Source organism: Palaemon carinicauda, chromosome 3 (genome assembly GCF_036898095.1).
Source record: "Palaemon carinicauda isolate YSFRI2023 chromosome 3, ASM3689809v2, whole genome shotgun sequence".
Lineage (NCBI taxonomy): Eukaryota > Metazoa > Arthropoda > Malacostraca > Decapoda > Palaemonidae > Palaemon > Palaemon carinicauda.
In genome coordinates this window covers 120,980,177-121,006,562 of record NC_090727.1, presented here as the reverse complement: position 1 = coordinate 121,006,562, position 26,386 = coordinate 120,980,177, and the positions used below count along the sequence as shown (strand labels likewise).

At 36.8% G+C, this 26,386-nt stretch overlaps 2 protein-coding genes across 2 annotated transcripts in view; both read right to left on the bottom strand.

The window, feature by feature from the left end:
* Window positions 1-8,574: 8,574 nt before the first annotated feature.
* Window positions 8,575-11,726, bottom strand: LOC137638445 (rhodopsin-like). The gene is made up of 2 exons (XM_068370516.1): window positions 11,586-11,726; window positions 8,575-9,826 (listed from the first exon to the last, which is right to left on the bottom strand). The coding sequence occupies exon 2, from the start codon at window positions 9,824-9,826 to the stop codon at window positions 8,693-8,695; it is 1,134 nt and encodes a 377-aa protein (XP_068226617.1). The 5' UTR covers window positions 11,586-11,726; the 3' UTR covers window positions 8,575-8,692.
* A 12,977-nt stretch (window positions 11,727-24,703) lies between these two features.
* LOC137638444 (rhodopsin-like) overlaps window positions 24,704-26,386 on the bottom strand; it is a 2,861-nt gene continuing 1,178 nt past the window's right edge. The window contains exon 2 of the mRNA XM_068370515.1: window positions 24,704-25,983. Coding sequence (XP_068226616.1) covers window positions 24,850-25,983 — 1,134 coding nt within the window. The 3' untranslated portion in view covers window positions 24,704-24,849. The remainder of the gene's footprint in view (window positions 25,984-26,386) is intronic.

Below are 26,386 nucleotides of genomic sequence, written 5' to 3'. Positions count from 1 at the left end.
ATAATATATGGAGGAGATTTCATAGTAGTAAATCTGGCTGAACTCTTCACCAAAAGTCTGCAAGAATTCTCTATACTTACAGCTTGGAAAAACTTTATCATTATACTAATTCACAAAAAATGACACAAAAGTCCTGAAAAAGACCTAAAAATATACCGCCCAATAATTTTATTTTCCGCAATATATAAAATATTTACAAAGATTATATTAGGCCGAATAGAAAGACAGGTAAACTTAATCAATCAAGAGAGCAAGCAAGCTTCAGAAGTGGGTATTGAACAACTCCCTATATCCATGTAATTAACCAACAAATGGAAAAAGCAACAGAATATGGCATTTATAGTATTTGATTCTATCTAAACATCAGCAGTAATGAAATCCGTCCAAAAACAAGGAAAAGAAAAATCTAAAGTTAAAACACTTGAAGATATCTATACAGAGAGTACACCAATCCTAAAATCCACAAAGATTGTGAGAAAATTCCGATTGGGAAAGGAGTTAGACAGGGAGATCCCAAGTCTCCTAAATTATTCATAGCATGTCTAGAAGTTTTTAAGAATTCAGATTGGGAAAACGTATGAACTAATATTAATGGGGAATATCTTAACAACTTGAGATTTTCAGATGACATAATTGTCATAGGAGATATTACCAAAGATGATCGAAGATTTAAATAAAGAAAGCTGAAATGTAGGACTAAAAATTAATATAAGTAAATCTAAGATAATGTTCAATGAAAATGCAGAGAGACAACAAATAAGAGTTATGGACGAGCTTCTTTAGATTGTTAATGAAAAATTGTGTACTTCGGACAGACAGTTAGTATTTCCCCAGGACACGAGACTGAAATTTAAAGAAGGACAAGCACGGGATGGAGAGCATTTGGTAAAAAAAAAAATTATATTATGAATAGTAAAATGCAACTTTCTATAAAAAGGGATCTAATGAGATGGTCTTACCAGTATTAACTTATGCATCAGAAACTTGAAGCCTCATTAAAGCCTTAGAACATGAGCTGGCTACAACTCAAAGAGCGATGGAAAGCATAATGATGGGAATACCACTTAGAAACAGAAAAAGAGCAACATCGATATGAGAGCAAAGTAAAGTAGTGGATATTCTATCAACTTGTAAGAAAAAGAAATGGACATGAGCACCATATATAATGCGAATGACAGACAATAGATGGACATTAAGAAAAACAGAATGGGTACCTAGATATTGTAAAAGAAGCAGAGAAAGGAAGAGAAGACGATGCATCGATGAACTAAGGAAGTTTGCAACATGGACTGCCACAGAAAGACCATAAACAGATGCAAGTAGGACATGTCTGAGGCATTTGTTCGGCTGTGAATTAGTAATGGCTGATGATGATGTTGATGATTATGATATATATGAGATTTATGTATAAATATATTTATCATCATCATCATTATCATCATCTCCTACGCCTATTGACACAAAGGGCCTCAGTTAGATTTCGCCAGTCGTCTCCATCTTGAGCTTTTAATTCAATACTTCTCCATTCATCATATATATATATATATATATATATATATATATATATATATATATATATATATATATATATATATATATATATCTATATATGTGTGTGTGTGTATGTGTCTGTGCTATTATTATCATCATCTCCTACGCCTATTGACGCAAAGGGCTTCAATTAGATTTTGCCAGTTATCTCTATCTTGAGCTTTTAATTCAATGCTTCTCCACTCGTCATCTCTCACTTCACACTTCGTAGTTCTCAGCCATGCAGGCGTGGGTTTTTAACTCTTCTAGTGCCTTGTGGAGCTTAGTTGAAAGTTTGATGAACTAATCCCTCTTGGGCAGTGCAAAGAGCATGCCCAAACCATCTCCTTCTGCCCCTCACCATGATCTCATCCACATATGGCACTCGAGTAATCTCTCTTGTAGTTTAATTTCAAATCCTGCCCTGCCATTTTACTACCAACATTTTTCTGGGGGTTTGTTCTCAAATCCACTAAATCTGTAGGAGATTGTTTCATTGTCATACCACAACTCATGTCCATACAGTAACAAAGATCTCACTAAACTGATATATAGTCTGATTTTTATATGTAATTTCAGGCGACCTGACTTACAAATTTTAGTTAACCTAGCAATTAGTTGGTTTGTTTTTTCAATCTTTCACTAAACTCCAATTCTAATGACCCTGTATTGGAGACCGTAGTCCCTAAATACTTGAAGGATTCTACCTAATTAATCATTTCTCCTTCCAATGATATTTCAACTTCCATTTCATATTCCATTCTCATCATCTTTGTCTTTCTTCTATTTATTTTGAGCCCAACCTCATGTGATATTTCATGCATTCTGGTAAGCAAGCATTGCGAATCCTGTGGTGTTCTGCTAATAAGGACAGCATCATCAGCATACTCTAGGTTAGCTAATTTCCTATTACCAATCCGTTCCAATCTTTTTCCACCATCTACAACTGTTCTCTGAATTACAAAATCCATGGAGCACTCCACTGTTCACTGGAAATTTATTCGATAAGAATCCATTTGCCATGCTCATGAACAGACTTAATAAAATTTACATATTTAAGAGGAATTCCACGATACCAGTGCATTTTCATCTACTGCATAACTTTCAAACACACTAGCTTAGGGATACTCTCATTATATATTATTGTAATTGGGGTGATCTACTTGAATTTTCCAGAAATGGTAAATTTGTGTTGACCAGAACCAAATTCATTCTCATATACAAATGCTGTGTGGACATGCACTCATGCATACATACAAAACAGGACATACCTAAACTAATAGAGACAGGCGAAGAGGAAGATTGTTATGTCTATGTTCATGTAAAATTTACAAAATTACAAAACACAAATGCACAAACTGCTATAAATCTGATAGTCACTACTATTGGAAAAACATATGGGCAACTGGTATGCATCCACCAAGATGTATCCAACAGTATGCATAAAGGCCCAGGAGAAGCCAGACCTAATCGATTCTGACTGTTCAAAAAAAAAAGGAACGGGCAGTAGTTTTCACACAATGGCACTACCAACTAACAATGAGAAGTAAAGGGTACAAATGAGAGATCCTAACACCTCCCATTTTGAGTATTAATTATAAGTGGGATACCGGGGAATGACTAGCGAGCCTTCTACTAATGCTCGAGTGCAATTATTCCAGCTTGGATGTAGGTCGGTACCAGTACTTGATTCATAACTGACAATGGTTGGCAGAGCTTGAGCTCATCGGCTAAACTTTGTTGTAAATCAAAAGTATCTATGAGTAGATCTACTGGAATTAATGGTTTGTGAGGGGCTGTCCATGTAACTAATTCAATGTCTGTGTCGTAACTGATGCTGATGTCGCACCCACATATCATTGCTAACTTGAACTTCAAACATATAATTCCCACATAGTCCGATGATGATTCTGGCTTTCTGTGAAGCTTTTGGATGATAGTCTCTCACATACAGTGATTCATTCAACACAAACATTCCGGGACGATTTCTAGATGTTGATTTCCTTGTGATTTCTCTTGGGTGTACAGCATATAATGATGTACTCAGTTGGCATCCCATAAGGGCTTCAGCTGGTGATACATTGTTGATACTAGGATTGGAGATTGTCCGATATTTGAGAAGAAAAAGTTGTAGCATTTCTTCTGCAGTTCCCTCCCCTTATACTTTTAATGTAGTGTGCTTGAATGTGTCTACAAATACCTCAGCAAGCCATTGGACTGAGGGTGATATGGTGGTGAATGTATATGCTGGATGTATAGGGATTACAAAAATTTTCAAATAAGTCTAGGGTGAACTGTGTCCCATTGTCGAGACAATGGTCTCCGATAACCCGTGTTCATATGGTTAAAATGGTATCAGTCTTGCTCAACAAAACCACCTGTGGCCATTTGGAAAATGCATTTATACTTATTATAACGAGTTAGTTTTAGCCATTGGTAGGTGTGGCATAGTCAATGTGAATTCAAGACCACAGATGCTGTTGTGTTGGCCATGAGGAAAAAGTATGTGAAGGGTCTTTTGTTACTTCCCCACAGCAATGGGATGACATGACTGTTTTCTAAATGTGAGTACCCATGTTAAGACAATACACAATGCTACGAGTCATAGACTTCATGCAATTGATACCAAGATGTGCTGAATGCAATTGTTTGAGCAAAGCTAGTGTAAAGTTATCTGGAATGGTGACACGATAACCAAAACATCAGAACAATTATTAATGATTGAGAGTGAGGCACTCACTGCTTCAATTGCTACAAGTACCTATGAAGTGCAGATAACAAAATTGTTTTCAGACAGTGCATGGCTTCTCGCGGGAGTGCATCTTTCTGGGTTTCTTGTTGAGCTGCAGACGGTGTAACAGGGATGTGAGAAATGCAATCTGAGAGGACTCAATGAACATCCCGTTTGACTGAAATCGCGGCTATGGTTACATCATCAACTTCCCTTTTTTTTGTGAACTGATGAAGCGATAAGGCTTCGGCCTAGCTAATATCAGTTTTTTTTTTCATGTACTGGATGGAAAAATTATAACCCAGTAAAATTGTGGGCCAGCATTACAGACGACTAGCAATATAAACCGAGAGGCCTCTCTTAGAGCCAAAAATAGATAGGAAACAAAGTGACGTGTCGACCGTATAGCATCTCGTGAAACCTTTTGATCATGAAAACTAGAGTGAAGGCCTCCTGTATTTTAACTCGGCAACTGTCAAAGATTGTGACACATATATAATGGCTTTTTCTGCTCCATTGTTGAATTAGTCTCTCACATACTGCTCTAATACAATAGCTAGAAGCATCAGCACCTACCGTTATTGACTGATTTGGATTGAAAATGTATCAAAAGGAGATTTGAATGGAGCATGCTCTTGATGGAGTCAAATGCTTCTTGACACTGCAAGAGTCCAGGATCACCGGCAGTCCTTTGTCAACAATTGATTGAATGGAGCCTTTGCTGTATGCAGAGCTGGTAAAAAGTTACCATAATGAAAAACAAGTCACAAGAATGATCGCAACTGACTGACATCATTTGGCGGTAGCATGAATTGAATGGCGGCTATATTCTCAGGGTTCGGTCTTTTCCCTGCTTTGATGAATATGAACTTGAGATACTTGATGGATTCAAGGAAAAATTTACAGTTTTCAGCACGAAGATAGATACCCAATTGCTGAATGTGATCCAATACAATGTTGAGCTAGTGGGAAAGTTTTTATGGTGTATGTCCGACGAAAACACTATCGTCAAAGTATGCCACTGCAACCTCAACACCACTGAGCATTCTGTCCATAGTCTGTTAGAAGATAGCAGGTGCTGACTTTACACCAAATGGCAGTCAGTTATACTGAAATAAACCACAGCGTGTGCTGATATTCAGTAACTCCCTGGATGATGGTGCCACTTCGATTTGAAAATGACCTCCAGTGAGTTCTAATTTTGCAAAATATGGGCCATCATAAAGCATAGTAAACAAATCCTTGGGTATAGAAAGAGGATATTGATCATTTTTGAGAGCATTGTTAAGGCCGAATGAATGGTGGGCTACAGACACGCTTGATTCCATTTGCTTTTTGACAACCATTTGAGTTCATGGTCCACTTGTTCTAATGCTGCATATTGGACTGGCCTTTTTGGAGGTGAACAAACTGTTTTAATTACTGATTTTAGTGTCAACTTTGCTTGAGTCCTCATACAGAGGCTGATGCCACTGCTATATGCTACTTTATGAGTCTCTTGGAACTTCTGTGCAAGAGTTCCAACAATGTTGGATGAAGGTTACTTGTTCGTGCTGATGAAATTGCACATATAATTCAAAGGAACATCAAAAAGTCCAAGCTTTAATATGATGTCCAAACCCAGAAGATTCAAAGTCCCTTTCGTAATGTAATATGTACCATATGTGACAATGTTATTGAACTTGAACGAGTAAGTCAATGCACCCGTGAAGTGGACTTGATCACTAGAAACGTTGGTAGCAATGTGTTCTGTTGTTTGGAGTTGTGGTCGACCAATGAGCTCCTAGAAGTGGGATGACAATACTATTAAGTGTGAGGTCGTAGGTCGTATCAACCTGCATTCGTGCGGAGCAGTCATTGATGAAGACTCTAATGTACTGAAATGGAATCCAGGGAAAATTAGCAGCATGACAGTAGGTTGCATTTCTCACATTTTGTATGCTTGAATGGACAAAAAAGGGCAAAGTGCCATTCATCACAATTCCAAAAAGCTGTAGGTGGTTTGCGATTGTCAGTTGGTCCATGTAGCATGACTCGTGACTATGGTATGCTGAATTAATTTCTCTGATATGAAGAAGTATTCTTTGTATGACCCCGATGGACGGCATTTACAACATAAGGTGCCGATGGATTCTTTCCAGAATCATAGCATTGTAATGTTTGAGATTAAGGAAGTATTGACAGTCTGTGGTGACCTGATGGAGTGTTATGCTTGAATCTTGCTCAGTCTTACCTAGTATGCATATATGAATGAGGTTGTTGATTGATGAACACATACCACACACAAAAATTAAACATTTAAATTGATCACTTATTAACGAGGCTAGCTTAAAGATTTCACATTCATGGTCCACAATGCCTGCATACATAACCAAGTTATCTCCTTCTGACTTGGTGAGGTTCAAGCATTAGAGTCTGATGATGAGCAAGGAAGACTAATCATCAAAAATTTCTTTGACAAATGCAAATCCACTTCATCGAAAGTGTAGTCTTCGGAAGAATAAGGCTGTGAAATTTGTCATGTTCAATGGATACCAGGTTACGCAGCAATATGCGAGCTTTCCATGAATCAATCTATGATGCAAATTCCCCTATAAAAATGTCTTCTATGCACCTAAACCACGCCTCAAATGTTAAACAAAGTGCAGGGTCAAAATGGAAGTCGATGATTGTGCTGGGATTTGATTCAATTGTCGGGGCACTCGTCTGCAAGCTGGGAAGCTCAGAAGGTGATGGGAAAAGTTTCTGGGCAAATAACTCCGTGAATTTAAATTTCTATTGCATTAATATGCGAATATCTTCCGGAGGCAAGATTCAAAGTGAGCCTCGTCTCCAGATGTTATGGCTGTTCACGCACAATTGATATCAATTACAAAGCACGAATGCAGAGACTACAATAAATCTAACTCTCACAGCAATCGGAAAAACAACCGAGATGTATTCAACAGTATGAATAAAAATCCAAACCTAATCGATTCTGACTGTTCATAAACAAATGGGCCAACGAGGAACAAGCAGGAGTTTTCACAGACTGTCACTGCAAACAAACAAGTAGTTACAGGTGCGAATGAGCGACCTTAACAAAGATAAAGAGTAGATGAACACATGCATCCACTATGAACACATTCTCCCTTATGCTCTAAATTGTTTTACCGCCAAATGCTATGGCCAATCAACAGGAAAACATCTCATGAAGTGGTCTTCATTTATGAATTGAATGCTGCTAACCACTTAACTTTAGATTTTCAGCAATTAAACTATTTCAATATCTAATGCTGTGTAAAATTCTATACTAAAATTCTATACTAAAGAATTCAATGGCTTTTTTTATATTGAATGTCTCTTCTTGCTAAAATCTGCAGTCGTTTTCACCATTTGGTATTAAATACATTCGTTATATGCAAAAAGTTTCAACAGATCAATTTATTTTTGGTTAATAGTATGAGAAAATCCTTATATTTTGAACTGGGCTCTATGACTAACCACAAATAAGTACAATGGTAAATCCAGCTCTAAGTAAATGTGAATGGCAGACATTTCCATTAATTCCGTTTTATAATAATAGGAAAAAGTTAATTATAACATCAAAGCAATTACTTCCCTTGCGCTAACAAACACTTTTTGTATAATCTAAAACCAGTAATAATCTCAGAATGAATGCAAGAAAATTAAATCTTAAAATACCATATATATGTATATATATATATATATATATATATATATATATATATATATATATATATATATATATATATATATATATATATATATATATATATATACTGTATATATATATATATATATATATATATATATATATATATATATATATATATATATATATATATATATATATATATATATATATATATATATATATGTATGTATATCCAAAAGTATATACTGATATCCCATTTAACTACCTAAATTAATGAAGAGAAGTTCTCTAAAGGTATAAAGATATATGGCCAATACCTTGAAAAGAGAGTTATAAAATGAAGCACCATGAGCAAATGTTAGACTTAAATTTTTTCAAACTGGACTTTCCTTTGAGTATATTTTTCCTAGGAACCTTAAAAAAATTGCTTTAGAGAAACTCATTTAAGGGGATATTTAAATTTACAATTTGATCATGCAAAAAATTGAGAATAACACAAAAATTACATTTTAATTTATCTTTGTTTCCCTTGTTTGTGATTTTATACTTTAAAAACTTTTATACTATTAGTTCATGCTCATCTAGAATGTACATGAAATTAGAAAGAAAGGGAGAATCAAACGAAGTATACTTTTTATCTGTGCAAAGGATTTATTAAGGGATACAAAAAAATTAAGAGCAACTTCATGATTGAAGTTGGTCGTTGATATCGTTCGCCTCGGATGGGTGATATGACCCTTTCGTATCATACATATAGCAGGTCTTACATAAGTTTAGGCCTTTTCAGGGCTTGATGCAACTGTTGCAGTGTCAGAGGAAGTAGTGCTGTCATCATCTCTTTCAGTAGCGCATGAGAGGCATGGAATCTTCTTTTCCATAGCAGCTCTGTATTTGGGATGACTGATAGCATAAACAATAGGGTTGTACACAGCATTGGCCTTAGCAAAGACAGAACCCCAAATAGAAAACAGAGGAGTGACCAAAGGCTTATATAAGAGACCTGCCATATTGATGACGCAGTAAGGAGTCCATGCAATAAACCATAAGGACACTGTTGTAAGGGCAACTTTTGCAAGACGGCATTCACTAGAGGTCTTCTTGGCTTCTGGGTCACTTCTCAGAGATTTTACACCCATTTTCTTAGCCTGTTCACGCATCTGTTTTTCGTGAGTAAAAACCGCTTTCATGATGAATGTATAACAATAAATGATCAAAAACAGAGGTAACACGTAACAATCAATTGTATACAGATACAGGTATACTACACTCCAAATATCTTCGGAGAGATAATCAGTACCGCAGGCTGTCATGTTACCTTCAGGAACATACCTGCAAAATCCAAACAGAGGAAGAATACCCCAGAATAATGTTTGCGCCCATACAATAAAAATTCGCAGTAAAGCGCCAGTCACAGTCAAAGGGGTTCCAGACAAACCTTTGACAATAACATTGTAACGATCCAAAGTAATGAAAACCATTGACCAAATGGATGCAGTTCCAAAGACAGAACCTAATAAACCATAAATCTGACAGGCAGTATCACTGAAAGACCATGTTTGGTAATAGCAGTTCACTAGAATGGGCGGGCACATGCAAAACATCATGCCAAAGTCAGATAGAGCCAAATTCACGACATACATATTGGCAGGAGATCGGAGAGACTTGGTGCACATGAAGACCCAGATAACCACAAAGTTACCGCCAACAGCAAGGGAGCCCATGAGAACCATCCAAAAAGCAATTAGGTTATACCAAAGAGGGTTCATAGGGGGAAACTGGTACCAGTGGGAATCAACTAAATAAAGAAGATCGTGGGGCACCGTGTCGACTACGGTGTAGTTCCCGTAGGGGTTGGTGGAGGGCAGGCTACTACTGATCATCTTTGTAGGGTCTTCCCAGTAACCCATCTGCAATAGATAAGAGAAAACATTCAATATCTTTAATAATTTCATTTACATGTAAACTGTATTGCAGACATTCTTCAAAACATTTGAAGATGATCAAGTCAATAATCTATAAATTAGTCAAAAATCATTTCTAAGGTATATTGCAGAATTTGCTCTCAATTGCCTTCTTCTTCTTCTTATTCTTCTTCTTCTTCTTCTTCTTCTTCTATTAGCATGTTTTTTTTTTCCATTCGTTTGGGGTAAGCACCTTTGCCTTCTTTTGAAGGACTTTTGCTTTGGCTTTTGGGTAGACCGTAGTCCCGACCGGCTGCCTTGCCTGATATCGCCTAGACCCAGTAGTGTACGGTTGTGTGTTGTACAAGCCATTAGTGCCCTTCCTCCCAGGAGTCATGGTGTAGTTAGGTCGACGGTTCGAGACGTCTTCCTAATTGACTTGGTAACTCATATTAAGTCAAATTATAAAGACTGACATAGTTTTCTTTTAATATGAATCTAGTTATATTTTCAGGAGCATAGTAAGGGTTGATATATAAATTTATACTTTTTATTTGGCTGGCATATATCACATAGTATTCAACCCTATTAAGATATTTACATAAGGTCTGCTAAAATATCGGGAATGTGAAACTTCTTTTTGACATTGTTTAAGAGAGTGTGCCAGAATTTCACTATTTCACAAGTTTGCAGGCTATTATAGAAGCATGTTACTAAAGTTTAAAACGAATCTGATATTTTCATAGTGGCCATTCATATATTTTTAGTTATCACAACTTCATAAGAAGTGACTGAAATATAATTAGTCCTATAAAACAGACTATCACAATATTGTAAAAGTCACCAAATCTCCATTGTTGTGAAGCGACTTCAGTCCATCATAGGATTAAACAAAGTAAGCCAGGTGCACTAAAAGATCTAATACTTTTCGTGTCAGACATTCATATTTGATACAATTATGTGATGAAACTCCTGTGATTTACAACATTAATAATACTTTTTTTTTAAGTTATATCTCTCTCCTCACAGTTCTTAAGGGAATTTTAAAACAAAAAACAACTGAAATGAATTCATGGTTAAAACAACCTTCAGTCAAACAAATACTGAAAATTAGTGGGTCGCAAAATGAAATGTAACAATCATGGCTATTTCTATTCGATTGTAAACCTAAAAATCATTTTATATTAGGTAAGTTTTGGTAGTAATTGAAATTATCTCTCTTCTAAAAGAGTACCATGCTTGAACATATCAATGAAGCTTAACTTTTTTCCCGATAAATCCCTTCTAATATTTTTGGTTGCTGAATTTTACTCCATTTGTAAAGGATAGTTCTGTCGAGTTCCCGGTCAATGGTCGGAGGAGAGTCTACATGCGCTTTAGAGTGGCAAAAAAAAAAAAAACCCAGAGTGACGGATCATATGTCGTAATGGCCTCATGATGAACCACCTCTGATGGCAGAACAGATGGGTTTCCAGATATGAACTAACCAATGCTCCTTACAATCTAGAGAATCCAACTAGCGTAGGATCAATGTGATGTTACTAATTGAGGAGTGTTTAGAAAGTGAAAGCATATATACTGAACTGAAGCGTTCCCCCCCCAAAAAAAAACTAAACACCTTAGAGGTATGAAGGAGAGGACAACGAAAATGAGTGAGTAATAAGAATGAAAAATAAAAAAGACTATTTTTACGTATAGAGCCAAATAAAGAGTTTCAATTTTTTGCCTAATACATATTTTTCTTCAAAGTAAGTTACTTCCTTACCTTATCGAGGTGATTCGATGTATCGCAAAGTAAAAAAAGAGCAGCAGTTGCACGAACGAAAGATCTGCGTTCAGCTCGAGATGCTGCCAAAGCTCTGTTGGGTCGTCGGTCTCAAAGCAGCTTTTATACTTCCTAGGAGAAAATTTCCTAAACTAGCTCAAGTGTATGCGGCGAAAAGCAATCAACCGAATAAATCGTAGAAGCCATAGTACTATCTTGGCTGACTTTCTAATTTTCTGGCGAACTTCCAACCAAGGATAATCTGATTTCATTTAATGCTGGGCTTGGGGACAAAGTTTAACACTCTCAGGGCATATTTTTCTCACAAAACGATTAACATTATCTAAAGCTGTTCAGGATATTTTAACACTTTAGCAAGAAACTTAAAGACAATATTCACCGTTAGCATTAAATGGCAAATCTACTCATTTCTTGAGGATGAAAAAAAAAAAATCTGCGTATGTAAAATATAAAAAAAATAAACAACAATTTACAGAAAAGAAAATTTCTTGGGATCTCGATGGGACCATCACCCTTCCTCTTCAGAAAACGAATGGTTTCAATTAAAAAAAAAAAGAGAGAGAAACAAAAAAGGTTCGTAAGAAACAGAAAACCCGTTACAAGCTCAGCGAAAATTAACAGCATTCACGGTGGTTTAACATTTCCTTGCGATAAGAATATCTTAATTTTTTTTCAGATCTTCAAGTGCTCCTAAAAGACTCTTTGGTATCGGCTTCTTAAATTGTAGATTACTTAGGATAGTTCCTAAGTAAAACACGTAACAGTAGAACAATTTATATCTTTGACCTTCAATTTTAGATCATTTTTTAACTTAGAAAAATCTACAAGAAAATCTAGAATGCAGTCAGTTGATGGTAAAGGGGAAAACGAAAGACCATACCCGGGAATACATTTCTTCTTTGTGGTTAATTGAAAATCTGAAAGATTTACAATGTTTTCTTGCAAACTATATTTAAACAGAGCTATTAAGAATGTGTTGACAAAATCAGGGAAATAAACTACAGCCAATAAAGCATGTATATATACATGGGAGTGTCGGTAGATTTCGAAAGAAGAAAAAGAGAACATACAGATTCTATAGAAGAAAATATGAAAATAGGGCTGTTTTTAAACACGATACAATAAAATCATCCAATAGATTTTAAGTATATGGACTAATTGATATCAATACCTGAAACACGTAGTCGAAAATTGCTTGAAACTGTTTTGATTCAAAATTCGAAGAATTTTAATATTCATCAAAGTAATTATAAATTAGATTTGTTTTTAAATAATATTGTCAAAACCAATGTAGCCATTGTTAAGGAAATGTTAAACCACAGTGAATGCTGTTAATTTTCGCTGAGAATGTAAGGGGTTTTCTATTTCCTACGAAACGTTTTCTGCCTCTTTTTAAAACTTTGTAACCATTTGTTTTCTGAAGAATAAGAGAGATGGTTCCTTCGAAAGATCAATAAATCTAATTTCTCATAAAAATTAGGTTATTTTATATAGATATATATATTTATATATATATTTATATATATATATATATATATATATATGTATATATATATATATATATATATATATATATATATTTACATATACATACATATAAATAAATAACCATATATATATATATATATATATATATATATATATACAGTATATATATATATAAATATATATATACAGTATATATATATATGTATATATATATTTATACAATTATTTGTAAAATCATAAATACTGTACTAATACACACTTATATACATATATATATATATATATATATATATATATATATGTGTGTGTGTGTGTGCATATATATATACAATTATTTGTAAAATCATAAATACTAATACACACTCAGATATATATATATATATATATATATATATATATATATATATATATATAAATATATATATGCATATATATATATACATAAATATACATGTATATATACACACTTATATATATACACATATATATACATATATATATATATATAAATATATATATATATATATATATATATATATATATATATATATATATATACATTTATTCTTGTATTATGTGCATATATAAGTACTTTTATAATCATCATATGTATATGTATGTAAATTTAGAAATAATATATTATTTCTATTACAAGCTAAGCTATAACCCTAGTTGGAAAGATGCCTTAAGCCCTAGGACTCCAGCAGGGAAAAATAGCCCAGTGAGAACAGGAAACAAGGAAATAAAAAAAACTACAGGAGAAGAATAATTAATCAAAATATTTCAACACCAGTAACCACATTAGGCTGGATCCTTCACATATAGTCTAAAAGAAAAAAAAAAAAACACAAGAAGAGGAATAAGATAGAACACCATGCCCGAGCGGACGACCAGGCAAGTGAACTCTAATCCACGACATTTAAAGGCCAATATACAAAGGCTACGGCATTAACCAAGACTAGAAAACAATGGTTTTATTTTGGAGTTTCCTCCTCCTAGAGCAGCTACTTACATAGCTAAAGAGTGTTTTCTACCCTTAGAAAGAGGAAAGTAACTACAAAACAATTACAATACTGTAGTTAACCCGTTGAGCGAAAAAGAATTGTTTGGTTTCTCAGCGTTGTCCAGTGTATGAAGCCAGAACATTTAGTGTATTTGCGGGCAAAGACAAAATAAGCCATAACCAGAGAGAGGGATTGAATGTAGTACTGTCTGGGCAATCACAGGAACCAATAACTATCTAGCAGTAGGCTATGACACCTACTTGAACTTGTAAGCGCTGCAATCCCAAATGATGATACCTTGCCCATGAAGGACCTGATGACCAAAGTCGAAGCCCTAATGGACAGCCATTTCACCTCCTTCAAAACTACCATCAATGCCTACACTCCCAGCAAAGAGGACAATTCAACATCGACCAAAGCTGTCATGAATGCGGTAGGATACAGATACCCGCTCCGTGACATACTCGAGTGGTGATAAAGCCGTCCTCCACCTAAATTTCCCACCACTAACTCATGCCCCAACCAACGACCTCTGCAGCCCCTTACCTATGTCCACTGGTCGTAGTTATGCTACTACAACTCCAGATTCAGGGCATATGCGAAGAAATGAGCGAATGGTTGTCAATGACCGAAAAAAAAAAACGTGAAAGTAGGCCATCACTTGTGGTGTGGCATCCCCTCTTATAAATCTTTTCTTTTTACATGATGCAAGTATGAGTGTGCAATTTTTGGTAGACACAGGTGCTTGCCATTCTCTTCTACCAGAATATGATGCAGTCTGTCTAAGGCTGTTGACCTCTGCCTGCTATCTGCCAATGGATCTGCGATCCCCACCCGTGGATTTGAGACCCTCAAATTATTGTTTGGAAGTGCCAAATATCAATGGAATTTTATCGTCGCTGTTGTCAAATTACCAATTTCCACCTCTTGGTTGATGTTGCTCAATGACTGTTAGTCAATGAGGACTCTTACTCGTTGACACCTTTTTAACCCGCCCCTCTGTCCCCGCTCTCCACATCAGCGTACCAAAGGATTCCTATGCCCACCTCTTAATGTCGTACTTGGATGTCTTCCATTCAGAACAGGGTATTTATCACCATATTAAGACGACGAGGACCCTAGTGTTTGACAAATTCAGGCGTCTGGCCCTGAATTGCTTGTCAGCTGCCTAACAAACGTTTACTGTTATGAAAGAAATGGGCCTTTGCCAAAAGGCCTCACACCCATGGTCGTCACCCTTACACACCGTCCTGAAGAAAGATGGCTCTCTGCATCTGTGTGGGTATTACAGGCATTTGAGCATGCAGACATAACTGGACCACCTCCTCCCGAACATCACCGACGTGACTATCTACCTACACAAAGCAAAAGTTTTCTCCAGGCTTGACCTCATGAAGGGATATTATTAGGTGCCCAAGAACTCTGAAGATATCCCCAAGACCACCATCACCACTCCCTTTGGAACAAAAATTTCCAATTACATCTGTTTTGGCCTTCATAATGCTAGGGCCACTAATCAATGCCTTCTATTCTTTGTATGTTACATGGATAACATACTTGTGTTCTATTCCTCCAAAGAGGAACACCTCCGTCACCTACACATCATGCTCGAGTGCCTCCAACAGAACGTCCTTATAGTCCGGTACAACAAGTGTACCTTTGGCGCCAATGACATATCTTTCTTAGGGCACCACATCACTCCTGAAGGGATCCACCCCATCCCTGAAAAGGTAGCAGGAGTTCAGAACTTCCCCACATCCTTGACCATCAAAGCACTGCAAGAATTAGTGGACACAATCCATTATTATCACTGTTTTTAGCCAACCATAACCACCACTTTTGGCCTCCTCTACACCTCCCTCAAGGGCAATCCAAAAGACCTGAAGAGGGGTCCTCTTCTAGAAGCGGCCTTCTGCAATGCAAAGAATGCCCTATGAACCGCTGCTGCTCGTACGTTTCCCATGCCACATGCACCTCTCATTTTCTCCACCAATGCCAGCGACATTTCTATTGGTGCAGTACTCAAGCAAGTGGTCAACGGCTCGCCCCGTCAATTGGTCTTCTTCAGTAGAAAACTGTCCAAGGCAAAATCCAGCTACTCTCCCTTCGACAGCGAATTGCTGGCGGTACACTTGGCTGTCTGTCACTTTCGTCACTTCTTAGAAGGTACCCACTTCATCATTCCCATGGACCCCATGCCTTTGGTACATGCCTTTACTCTACAGTCCGACACCTGGTCTGCCTGTCAACACCAACATCTCTCTGCATTGGCTGAATATAATTGCACCTTTCAACACAATCCTGGGGAGATGAGTCCTGTTGCCGATGTCCTGTCAAGAAACACACTGGCAGCCTTTCACCTGGAATTGAATTACAATGCCATGACAAAAGTGCAACGGAAAAATCCTAAGTATCAAGCATGTAGAACATCCTGCACATCCCTCCATTGAGATGGCATCGCCCTCAAGGACTCTAATGGGACCCTTCTCTGTGACATTAGTACTGGTAGACCACGACCACGGATACAGGCCCACATTGTCGACTGGTGTTTAATTTCCCTGGTGGTCTTTTACATCCCTTTCGCCTTTTACTACACAGCTACTGAAGATGAGGTTCATTTGGCATGGTTTTACTAAGAATGCTAAGGATTGGGTCCTCGTCTGTACTTCATGCCAAACCCTCAAAAGTACATGGACACACGGATTCAGGAATGGGCACCTTCCCTCAAGTACAATATCATTTTTCCCACATTAACGTCATCATAGTAGGTCCCCTATGAAAATCACAAGGACATCGTTACCTGTTTACTATCATTGGCCGCTCTGTCCAGTGACCTGAAGCCATTCCCATGGAAACACCAACATCTGCCTTATGTACATCTTCCTTACCCTCAGGGTGAATAATGAGATTCGGCATCCCTGAGCATAATACTTCTGACAAGGGTACCACTTTCATCTCTCAATTGTGGACATCTTTATCGAATCTCTTGGGCATCACCCTACATCAGACAACTACCTACATAATGGTTGAACGTTTTTATCGCACCCTCAAAACCGCTTTGATGTCCCAAAGAAATAACTCCAACTGGTTTACTCAACTTCCCTAGGTTCTCCTGGGACTAAGTACCACTCCTAAAGACACCCTGGATGTCTCAGCAGCTGAAATAGTGTACGGCGACCTGTTGGTCGTCCCTGCCTATTTTTTTCCGTCTACAACCTCCTCCTATAATCTCCAGCATCTATGTTATATTGTGGAAAAATTTACTCCTTGTGCCCAGACTTACAAGCCCCCAGCAGAGCAACACATAACAACAGTTCTGCACTCAGCAACGCATGTTTTCATGCACAACAACACTAGCAAGCCATTTGTAAGGTCCCCTTACACGGGACCTTTCCTAGTCATCCATCGGATGTCTAAGGCTTACTCCATTAACATTTGTGGCAAAAAACGCTTGGATTAAATTGATCGTGTAAAACCTGCATATCTCCTGCTAGAGGACCAGCCTACAGTACGCCTGTAGAGCAGGTTGCCCTATTTCACATGCATGTCATTTTTAGGAGGAGAGCCAGGTTACATACATGCTCGTACACTATAACGGTTTTGGTTATTTATCACTTGCTCTTCCCAGCACTATTGATAGACCAACCTGAGAAAGTATGGTAACTCAGGTTTTATGTTGTTTTATTTTAGAGACGTTCTTGCTCGCAATTCCTAGTATATAAACTCAATGTCTGTTTGATAAAGTTTAATTGCATTCAACTCATCTCTCAGTTATCATCTAACGGCTCACTTACACAGAAAAAAATAGGTGGGGAAGTGAATGCAGCGGTCGTTACAGAAGTCTTCAGGGTACAATATATTATGTAATGTTTATATCAGTACATTGTGAGGAAGCTTATACCATAAAGAAAAAATATTATAAAAGGCTACCTATAACTAAATGTTGTTAGATTATATTCTTATGCATTTTACAATGTTGAGAAGCAATGAGGTTTCTGAGGTGCTTTCCTATTTATCTCTACTATTTCTCTTCCTATGAGTAAGTACATTATCTAAGCAATGTTACCTGAAGAAATGTAGGGAAATTGTTTAATGAAATTGTAAGATCTGAAAGACGAGGCAGATTCAAGATGTTTTAGGTTTTAAGACAACTGCCCAGCACGCCACTACCAGGACTATATCCCTGAAGTATTGTCCCCTTCCCATCCATCCTGGCCAATTCACCCATTAAGAAATGTGATAGAATAACAGAGTATTCTATATGTAGGGCTATTTGGACTGAACTCTTTAGGTTATGATTTGCTGTGTGATCCCTTGAGTGTTGTAGCTTTCATGTTGATTTTCACCTGAACGAAAGGACTTTTGATTGCCATATAGGTATGTTCACTTACCGGGCCATTTTTTTTCTTTTCACATTGTTCATCTTTGCCTTTACTGTTGATTGGCCAATATTTTTCATATCATAAAATATAAGACTATTTTACCGTTCTATTAGCTTCACATAAACATACACATCCCTAATAAACTTAATTTGGATGAATTTCATGACTGGGTAAAAAAGAAAAATAATTCATTATTCGGAAAGTTGTTGAACCATTGTGATTAGTTCAACAACTGAATTTAGACTGAACATTATTACTTCCAAATATCTACTAGTTTGGCTATATGCCAAGTAATTTAATTATCTTATATATAATTAATTATTTATAGTAGTTCTCCCTCTTTATTAATTTATCCTTTTTTATAGGGTTAGTTATCAGCGGCATATGTCTTATGGTTTATTTGTAAGGAGGGCATTATTCGAGGTCAATTATCTAGGAGCAGTTACTCTCCATCGTAAAGGAATTCGTAAATAATACGACAAAAACATAGGTTGTAGTCGACTACCAGGAAGAACTAGAATAATAGTTGTTAACTTAGAAAAACAGGCCCTGAGATGGGTAGGAATTATAGAAAACTGGCTCAAAATGTTCTTTAATTTAATACATCTTTCACCCTTAGATAAAATACTAAGACAAGGAGTAAGAGCTAAATGCCTTTACAACTATAGTAACACATGGTATGTATTTCATTCAACATCCCTAGCAAATATTTTTTAAAAAGCCAATCTTTACCCATAAAGTCTACGGAAATTTTCACCATGATCAACTCAGTAATTTTATTTTATGTTTGTGAGGAAGGCAAGTAATTTGAGCGATAACATTTGGCTAGAATTTTTTTAACAACTGACAACTCATATTACGTTCTCAAATTACTTTTACTTTGTCTTGAACTTGACTCATTTATTATACACGCTTTCCCTCTGTATATACTAGGGAGAGAACTTGAACAGATACAAACATGGGAAGGAATATAAAACACTCGACTATGGTAAGTTCTACGGTATTCACAGATAACTAATAATTATCAATTATTCAAGCAAAATATTTCCCCTAAATATTAGAAAGAGACCCTAAATTTTTTTTTGAAAATTAAATCCAAACTAAAGCCACAACTCAATGTGAGGATGGCTCTGGTTAGTTGCGAGGATGCTTCCTCCCTTCCTCTAAATGGGTATCAAGAGATATAATTCCCTTTCATTCATAAATGTGCAAGGACTCTTAGATTCCCGATGAATGAAAAAGAGATGTGCTTCTTTTTTTTCAGGAGTGAGTCCAGGAGTTAGCAAAGGGCAACAGAAGTTGCCGAATCTTTTCCATTCTCTTTATTCTCCATTTAAGGAGTCTTCCTTCCTGAACTCTAGTGTGTTTAACAATCATAGACTCAGGATTCTCATCTGGCTGACATGAAGAATCGCTCTTTAGTACCCATGGTAAGAGAATTACCATTGAAATCAACTATCGCAATTGTTCGGATAGTGCTGAATAGATTTTTTTTTTCTAGCACCAACTTTCTGGGCTGTATTAGATAGCAATCCATAGGTGAGTGTTGTGAGGCAAAAAAAGGGGTTCACTGGAGTGCCAGTGAGTTCTCACTCCAAAAGAGGCATTTGATGGCGTTATCACCACAGGTACTGAATGCCATTTTGAAAAGGATTTGTCTGGCCAGTTAGCAATGGAGTTGGTTCCCTGATGGATCCTCGTGAGCAGTCCACATGGCTGGGGTTCAGGGTTATTTAACTGTGGGTCCTTTCAAGTGTCTCTCAAGCTTTCTCCTGCTCTGTGAAGGAAGGCTTGGAAACATCATGTGGGTTAATTGATTTTCCTAGGCCATCTCAAAAGGAATAAATTTTCAGGGACAGGAGAGAAGGCTAAATTTACAGCAAATATATCCAGTGTGTGTTCCAGAAAAAGGAAATGATACAGAGACCTCAGATAGCCCCACCAAAAAAACTGACTCAGTATATGGTGGGGATGGTTACCAAATTCCAGTGGCATCTATGAGATATCTCAAGATATGATGCATCTAAATTTATTAAGATCTATAAGTGAGAAAATGATGCTGGATTCGTGAAACTAGTTTAGTATCCTAATGGATGACAAAACTTAGCAAATCACATTGAGTATTGCAGTAATAGACAAAGTTGCATAAGTATGGATTACAGTTTTCCCTTCCTGCCCTATTTGTTTTTTTTTTTTTTCCTTAATCATCAACCTGTGCAATTCGTTCTTTGATTTAAAAAAAGGGTAGGCAATGTTATGGACGTGTATGTAACAAAGAGTAATATTAAATTACATATTCTTATTTTGCAATTGAATGAATTGCGAAGGCTGAATTACTCCATGTTACTTAACCCCCTACACACTATAGGCACTGATGCGCGTGTAAGATGCATTGAGGGTCACCAGATCTTGCAAGAAGGAACTCATTAAGGCTTTCCCTTGATTTCCTCTATGGATGTTAGTGTTAGGCATATACTGGGTCACACAAAGTTGGGTTGATCCATATTCCAGCACACTTTGCTACGAAGGTTCGTCCTTAGTAAGGACGCCAAGGGTTAGCAGGGTCACCTCTCCGGGCCAGAAGACTGTTAGCATATTTTTGCTACTGCTATCATTCGTATAAAAAAATTCATTGGCCCTGTGCAGTGCAGTGAGAAAAAAATGGGTGTACATTTCAATAACTTTACAATACCTTAATCTTAGTGCCAATAGCCGTATTATATGTTTTGGGATTTCACATTAGCGCAATTTGATGCATTTAACTTCAAATAATTTAAACTTATTAATCCTGCATCTCTTATCTATAAAAAAATACAATATATATATATATATATATATATATATATATATATATATATATATACATATACACACATATATATATGTATGTACATACAGTATATATATATATATATATATATATATATATATATATATATATATATATATATATATACTATATATATATATATATATATAGTATATATATATATATATATATATATATATATATATATATATATATATATATATATATATATATATATATATATACATATATATATATACATATATATATATATATATATATATATATATATATATATACACACATATATATATATATATATATGTGTGTGTGTGTGTGTGTCCTAATCCTTGTTCGTTCATAGTGAGTTGAACGAACTGTTTAAGAGTACTTTGAATGTCTTAAATTAGAGGGCACTATCACTGAAGTTTGTTATATGTGACGTGTCCCTAGAATCAAAATGTAACAGTATATTTCCATCACAGTGGAAAATTCCACAAAACCTAACAATTCAGCATGTTGAGAGTGCAAGATTGCATCTGGCTTGTGAGAGGTAGTCAGTACCATTTGAGCAGTTAGTAGATAAGGTACTCACCTGAGAGTATTGGCTGTACATAATGTATTCACAAACCTTTTTGTAATAAAAACAGGAGATAAAAACAAAGGAGCAGTTGGTTATAGTGATGTCGAGGAAGAATATAGACAAGAATTTCGAACACAGAAATTAGAAAATAAGTTAGATAACCTAGCAGAATTTATGAACAGAGTCTTGGTTGAACAAGAAAAGGAGCGGCGCGCAACCTCAGCATATAAGACGTACATAAACGAAGTTCGAGCGCACACAAGTGAAAGTAAACATGCACTGCCAAGTGCAGATAACACCTCAGTTCAGGAATTGTCAAAACTCTAGACAAATGTTAGGCCTTTATATGACCATCGGCCAAATGAATAGATTCAATCGATGGAAGTGTTTTTGAGAGACTTTTAAGTAGCCACAGATGGGTGGTCTGAAAGAGAAAAAGCTATTCAAGTAATTAGATTACTGAAAGATGCCCCAGCAATGGAGGTAATGTGTTGCCCAAGAGACCATTTAAGAAGCTACACTGAAATAAAACGACGGTTAATTGATAATTATGCCTTACCCGATGCAAGAAAGTAGGACATAAAAGAAAATTACAAACCTAAAATTCGGAAGGTGAATCCTTTCTTAGTTTTGCAACTCGCATTTTTTGGGATTGTGATTCATTTGCTACCCATATTGCCAATCTCACAGAACGTGATAAAAAAGCAATTGCCCATAAACATATTCGCAGAATAGTAAACCCGTGTTTATGAGGTTATTTATTTGATGACAATCACTCATTAGCAGACGTAGTGATGGTGATACACAACATTCTAGACAGTTTGCCAGAAGAAAAAATGACTGAGAATAACTGCCCCGATTCCGAAAAGGTGGCAGCCAAGAGAGGCACTCACCAACCCCAAAAGTGGGAGAGGGGAGAATGCATTCAGCAGGTGAGAAAAGTCTTCAGATTTTGGTAGTGTGGGGGAGAGGGGTACCGACGAGTGGAGTGCCCCACCCAATGATCCCCCCGCTGTTACACTTGTCAGGCCTACGGTCATCTATATAAAGAGTGCCCAGCAAAAAATGCAGAGGGGAGGCGGGCTGTGGCACACACACACACACCACATCCTGCCCAACATCTGAGGAAAAGGAAAAAGAGGAAAGGGGGAGATGAAGGAGATCGATACCCCTCCCCTGCATGACATCAGAAGCAGCAGCCGAGGCAGCAATGGGAGTGACTACAATGGACTTGGTAGAGTTGGTAGAGCCGGCACTTGGAACTCCATCAGTACCCTGACCTCACCCCCGCAGCACCAGGGGGCTGCACCATTGCAAGCAAGGTCGTTGGCCCGTGCCCCATATATCCTAATGGGCAGCTAAGAATGTTAGCAGTTAGGATTGACCTACCAGATAAACCCATTCGAGCGCTGATCGACACAGGAGCCAGCGTTTCAATGATTGAAAAAAGATTCTCCTCAAACCCATTACAGTCAGCGGTATCCTTCATCTTCGACACGCCAGGAGGAAATAAACTACGAGTAATCCATACGACGATCGTCAACTTTACGGTGGGATCTGTGAAGTTTACACATGATTTTTTTGTCTTGCCCACCTAGGGAATTCCAGAAATTGAGGCTATATTAGGAATTGATTTTACCAGTAGTATTCAAAAATGCATTTTTGGGGAAAAAGATATAATAACACTAAAAGCAGGAGGGTGCATTTTGTCGATAGAAAGTCATGAGAGAGTAAGTGCTTGTGCAGGCAAGGAGAGACAATTAAGCAAGGTAACAGCTGTTCCTGAAAGAGGATAAGTGTTGTCTCCCCAGACACTTACGAGCATATCAATAACCCCGTATCAGCCTCTTCCGGAAGGAGCCAAAGTCGTTGTTAAACCCCATGACAATTGGGTGCACGCAGTCTTAGAGGGCTTATCAGAAATAAAAGAGAACAGAGCTGATATAAAGATAGTTAATTTATTGAATAAAAGAGTTGTGTTAGGAAGTAATTCTGTGTGTGAATTAGAGTTATGTGAAATTGCTAATAAAGGGATCTTGGGAGTCACATCTACAGCCCACACAGACGAACGCACACAGAACTTGATTATGCAAGCTCGAAATCTATGTTCGTCAGAATATCAACCTGTAGTTAGTTACACTGTTAATAATTATTCCGATGTAATTGCGATTAGAGACAAGCCCCCAAGTGGATTGGTCTATTTCCCTATAGCATTGAAACTGGGCAGGCGGAGCCAATCAGGTCAAGGCCTTATAAGGTACCCATTCATTTCCAGGGAGAAATAGAAAGGGAAAGTAGTAAATTAAGGGAACAAGGAGAGTGAATCCCCGTGGACTTCTCCAATTGTAGCATTTAGGAATTGGATGGCTCGGTAAGATTGAGTGTTGATTATAGGGAATTAAATGCAGTCACTACGGATAATACATTTCCATTGCCCTCGATCGAAGAATTACTTGTGAATGTACGGGATAGTAAGTATTTTAAAACTATTGATTTGAAGTATTTGTAACTACCCAAATCAATGAAGAGAAGTTCTCTAAAGGTATTAAAATATCTGGCCCATAACTTGAAAAGAGAGTTATCACATGCAGTACCATGAGTAAATATCGTTCCTAAGAAACTCAAAATAAATTGCCTTTTACAGGGCTCAATCAAGGAGATATTTACACTGATAGTTTGATCATAGAGTTAAAATAAACACATGAAGGCACTCTAATTTATCTTTGCTTACCTTGTTTATGGTTTTATAATTCAAACACTTTTATATGATTTATTTATACCCAAATATAATGTTCATGAAATTAAGAAGAAAGGAAGAATCAAACAAAGAGTACTTTTTGTCTCTGCAAAGGATTTATTAAGGGATACAAGAAAACTTAGGAGCAACTTCAAGATTGAAATTGGTCGTTGATATCGTTCGCCTCGGATGGGTGATATGACCCTTTCGTATCATACATATAGCAGGTCTTACATTGGTTTAGGCCTTTTCAGAGCTTGATGCAACTGTTGCAGTGTCAGAGGAAGTAGTGCTGTCATCATCTCTTTCAGTAGCGCATGAGAGGCATGGAATCTTCTTTTCCATAGCAGCTCTGTATTTGGGATGACTGATAGCATAAACAATAGGGTTGTACACAGCATTGGCCTTAGCAAAGACAGAACCCCAAATAGAAAACAGAGGAGTGACCAAAGGCTTATATAAGAGACCTGCCATATTGATGACGCAGTAAGGAGTCCATGCAATAAACCATAAGGACACTGTTGTAAGGGCAACTTTTGCAAGACGGCATTCACTAGAGGTCTTCTTGGCTTCTGGGTCACTTCTCAGAGATTTTACACCCATTTTCTTAGCCTGTTCACGCATCTGTTTTTCGTGAGTAAAAACTGCTTTCATGATGAATGTATAACAATAAATGATCAAAAACAGAGGTAACACGTAACAATCAATTGTATACAGATACAAGTATACTACACTCCAAATATCTTCAGAGAGATAATCAGTACCGCAGGCTGTCATGTTACCTTCAGGAACATACCTGCAAAAGCCAAACAGAGGAAGAATACCCCAGAATAATGTTTGCGCCCATACAATAAAAATTCGCAGTAAAGCGCCAGTCACAGTCAAGGGGGTTCCAGACAAACCCTTGACAATAACATTGTAACGATCCAAAGTAATGAAAACCATTGACCAAATGGATGCAGTTCCAAAGACAGAACCTAATAAACCATAAATCTGACATGCAATATCACTGAAAGACCATGTTTGGTAATAGCAGTTCACTAGAATTGGGGGGCACATACAAAACATCATGCCAAAGTCAGATAGAGCCAAATTCACGACATACATATTGGCAGGAGATCGGAGAGACTTGGTGCACATGAAGACCCAGATAACCACAAAGTTACCGCCAACAGCAAGGGAGCCCATGAGAATCATCCAAAAAGCAATTAGGTTATACCAAAGAGGGTTCATAGGGGGAAACTGGTACCAGTGGGAATCAACTAAATAAAGAAGATCGTGGGGCACCGTGTCGACTACGGTGTAGTTCCCGTAGGGGTTGGTGGAGGGCAGGCTACTACTGATCATCTTTGTAGGGTCTTCCCAGTAACCCATCTGCAATAGATAAGAGAAAATATTCAATATCTTGAACAATTTCATTTACATATAAACTGTATTGCAGACATTCCTCATAACATTTGAAAATGATCATGTCAATAATCTATAAATAAGTCAAAAATCATTTCTAAGGTATATTGCAGCATTTGTTCCCAATTTGCTTGGTAAATCATATTAAGTCAAATTATAAATACTGACAGAACTTTTCCTTTAATATGAATCTAGTTATATTTTCAGGAGCATAGTAAAGGTTGATATATAAATTTATACTTTTTATTTGGCTGGCATATATCACATGGTATTCAATCCCCAGATATTTACATAAGGTCTGCTAAAATATCATTATTTCACATATTTGAAGGTTATTATAGCAGCGTGTCACCGAAGTTTAAAACTTATT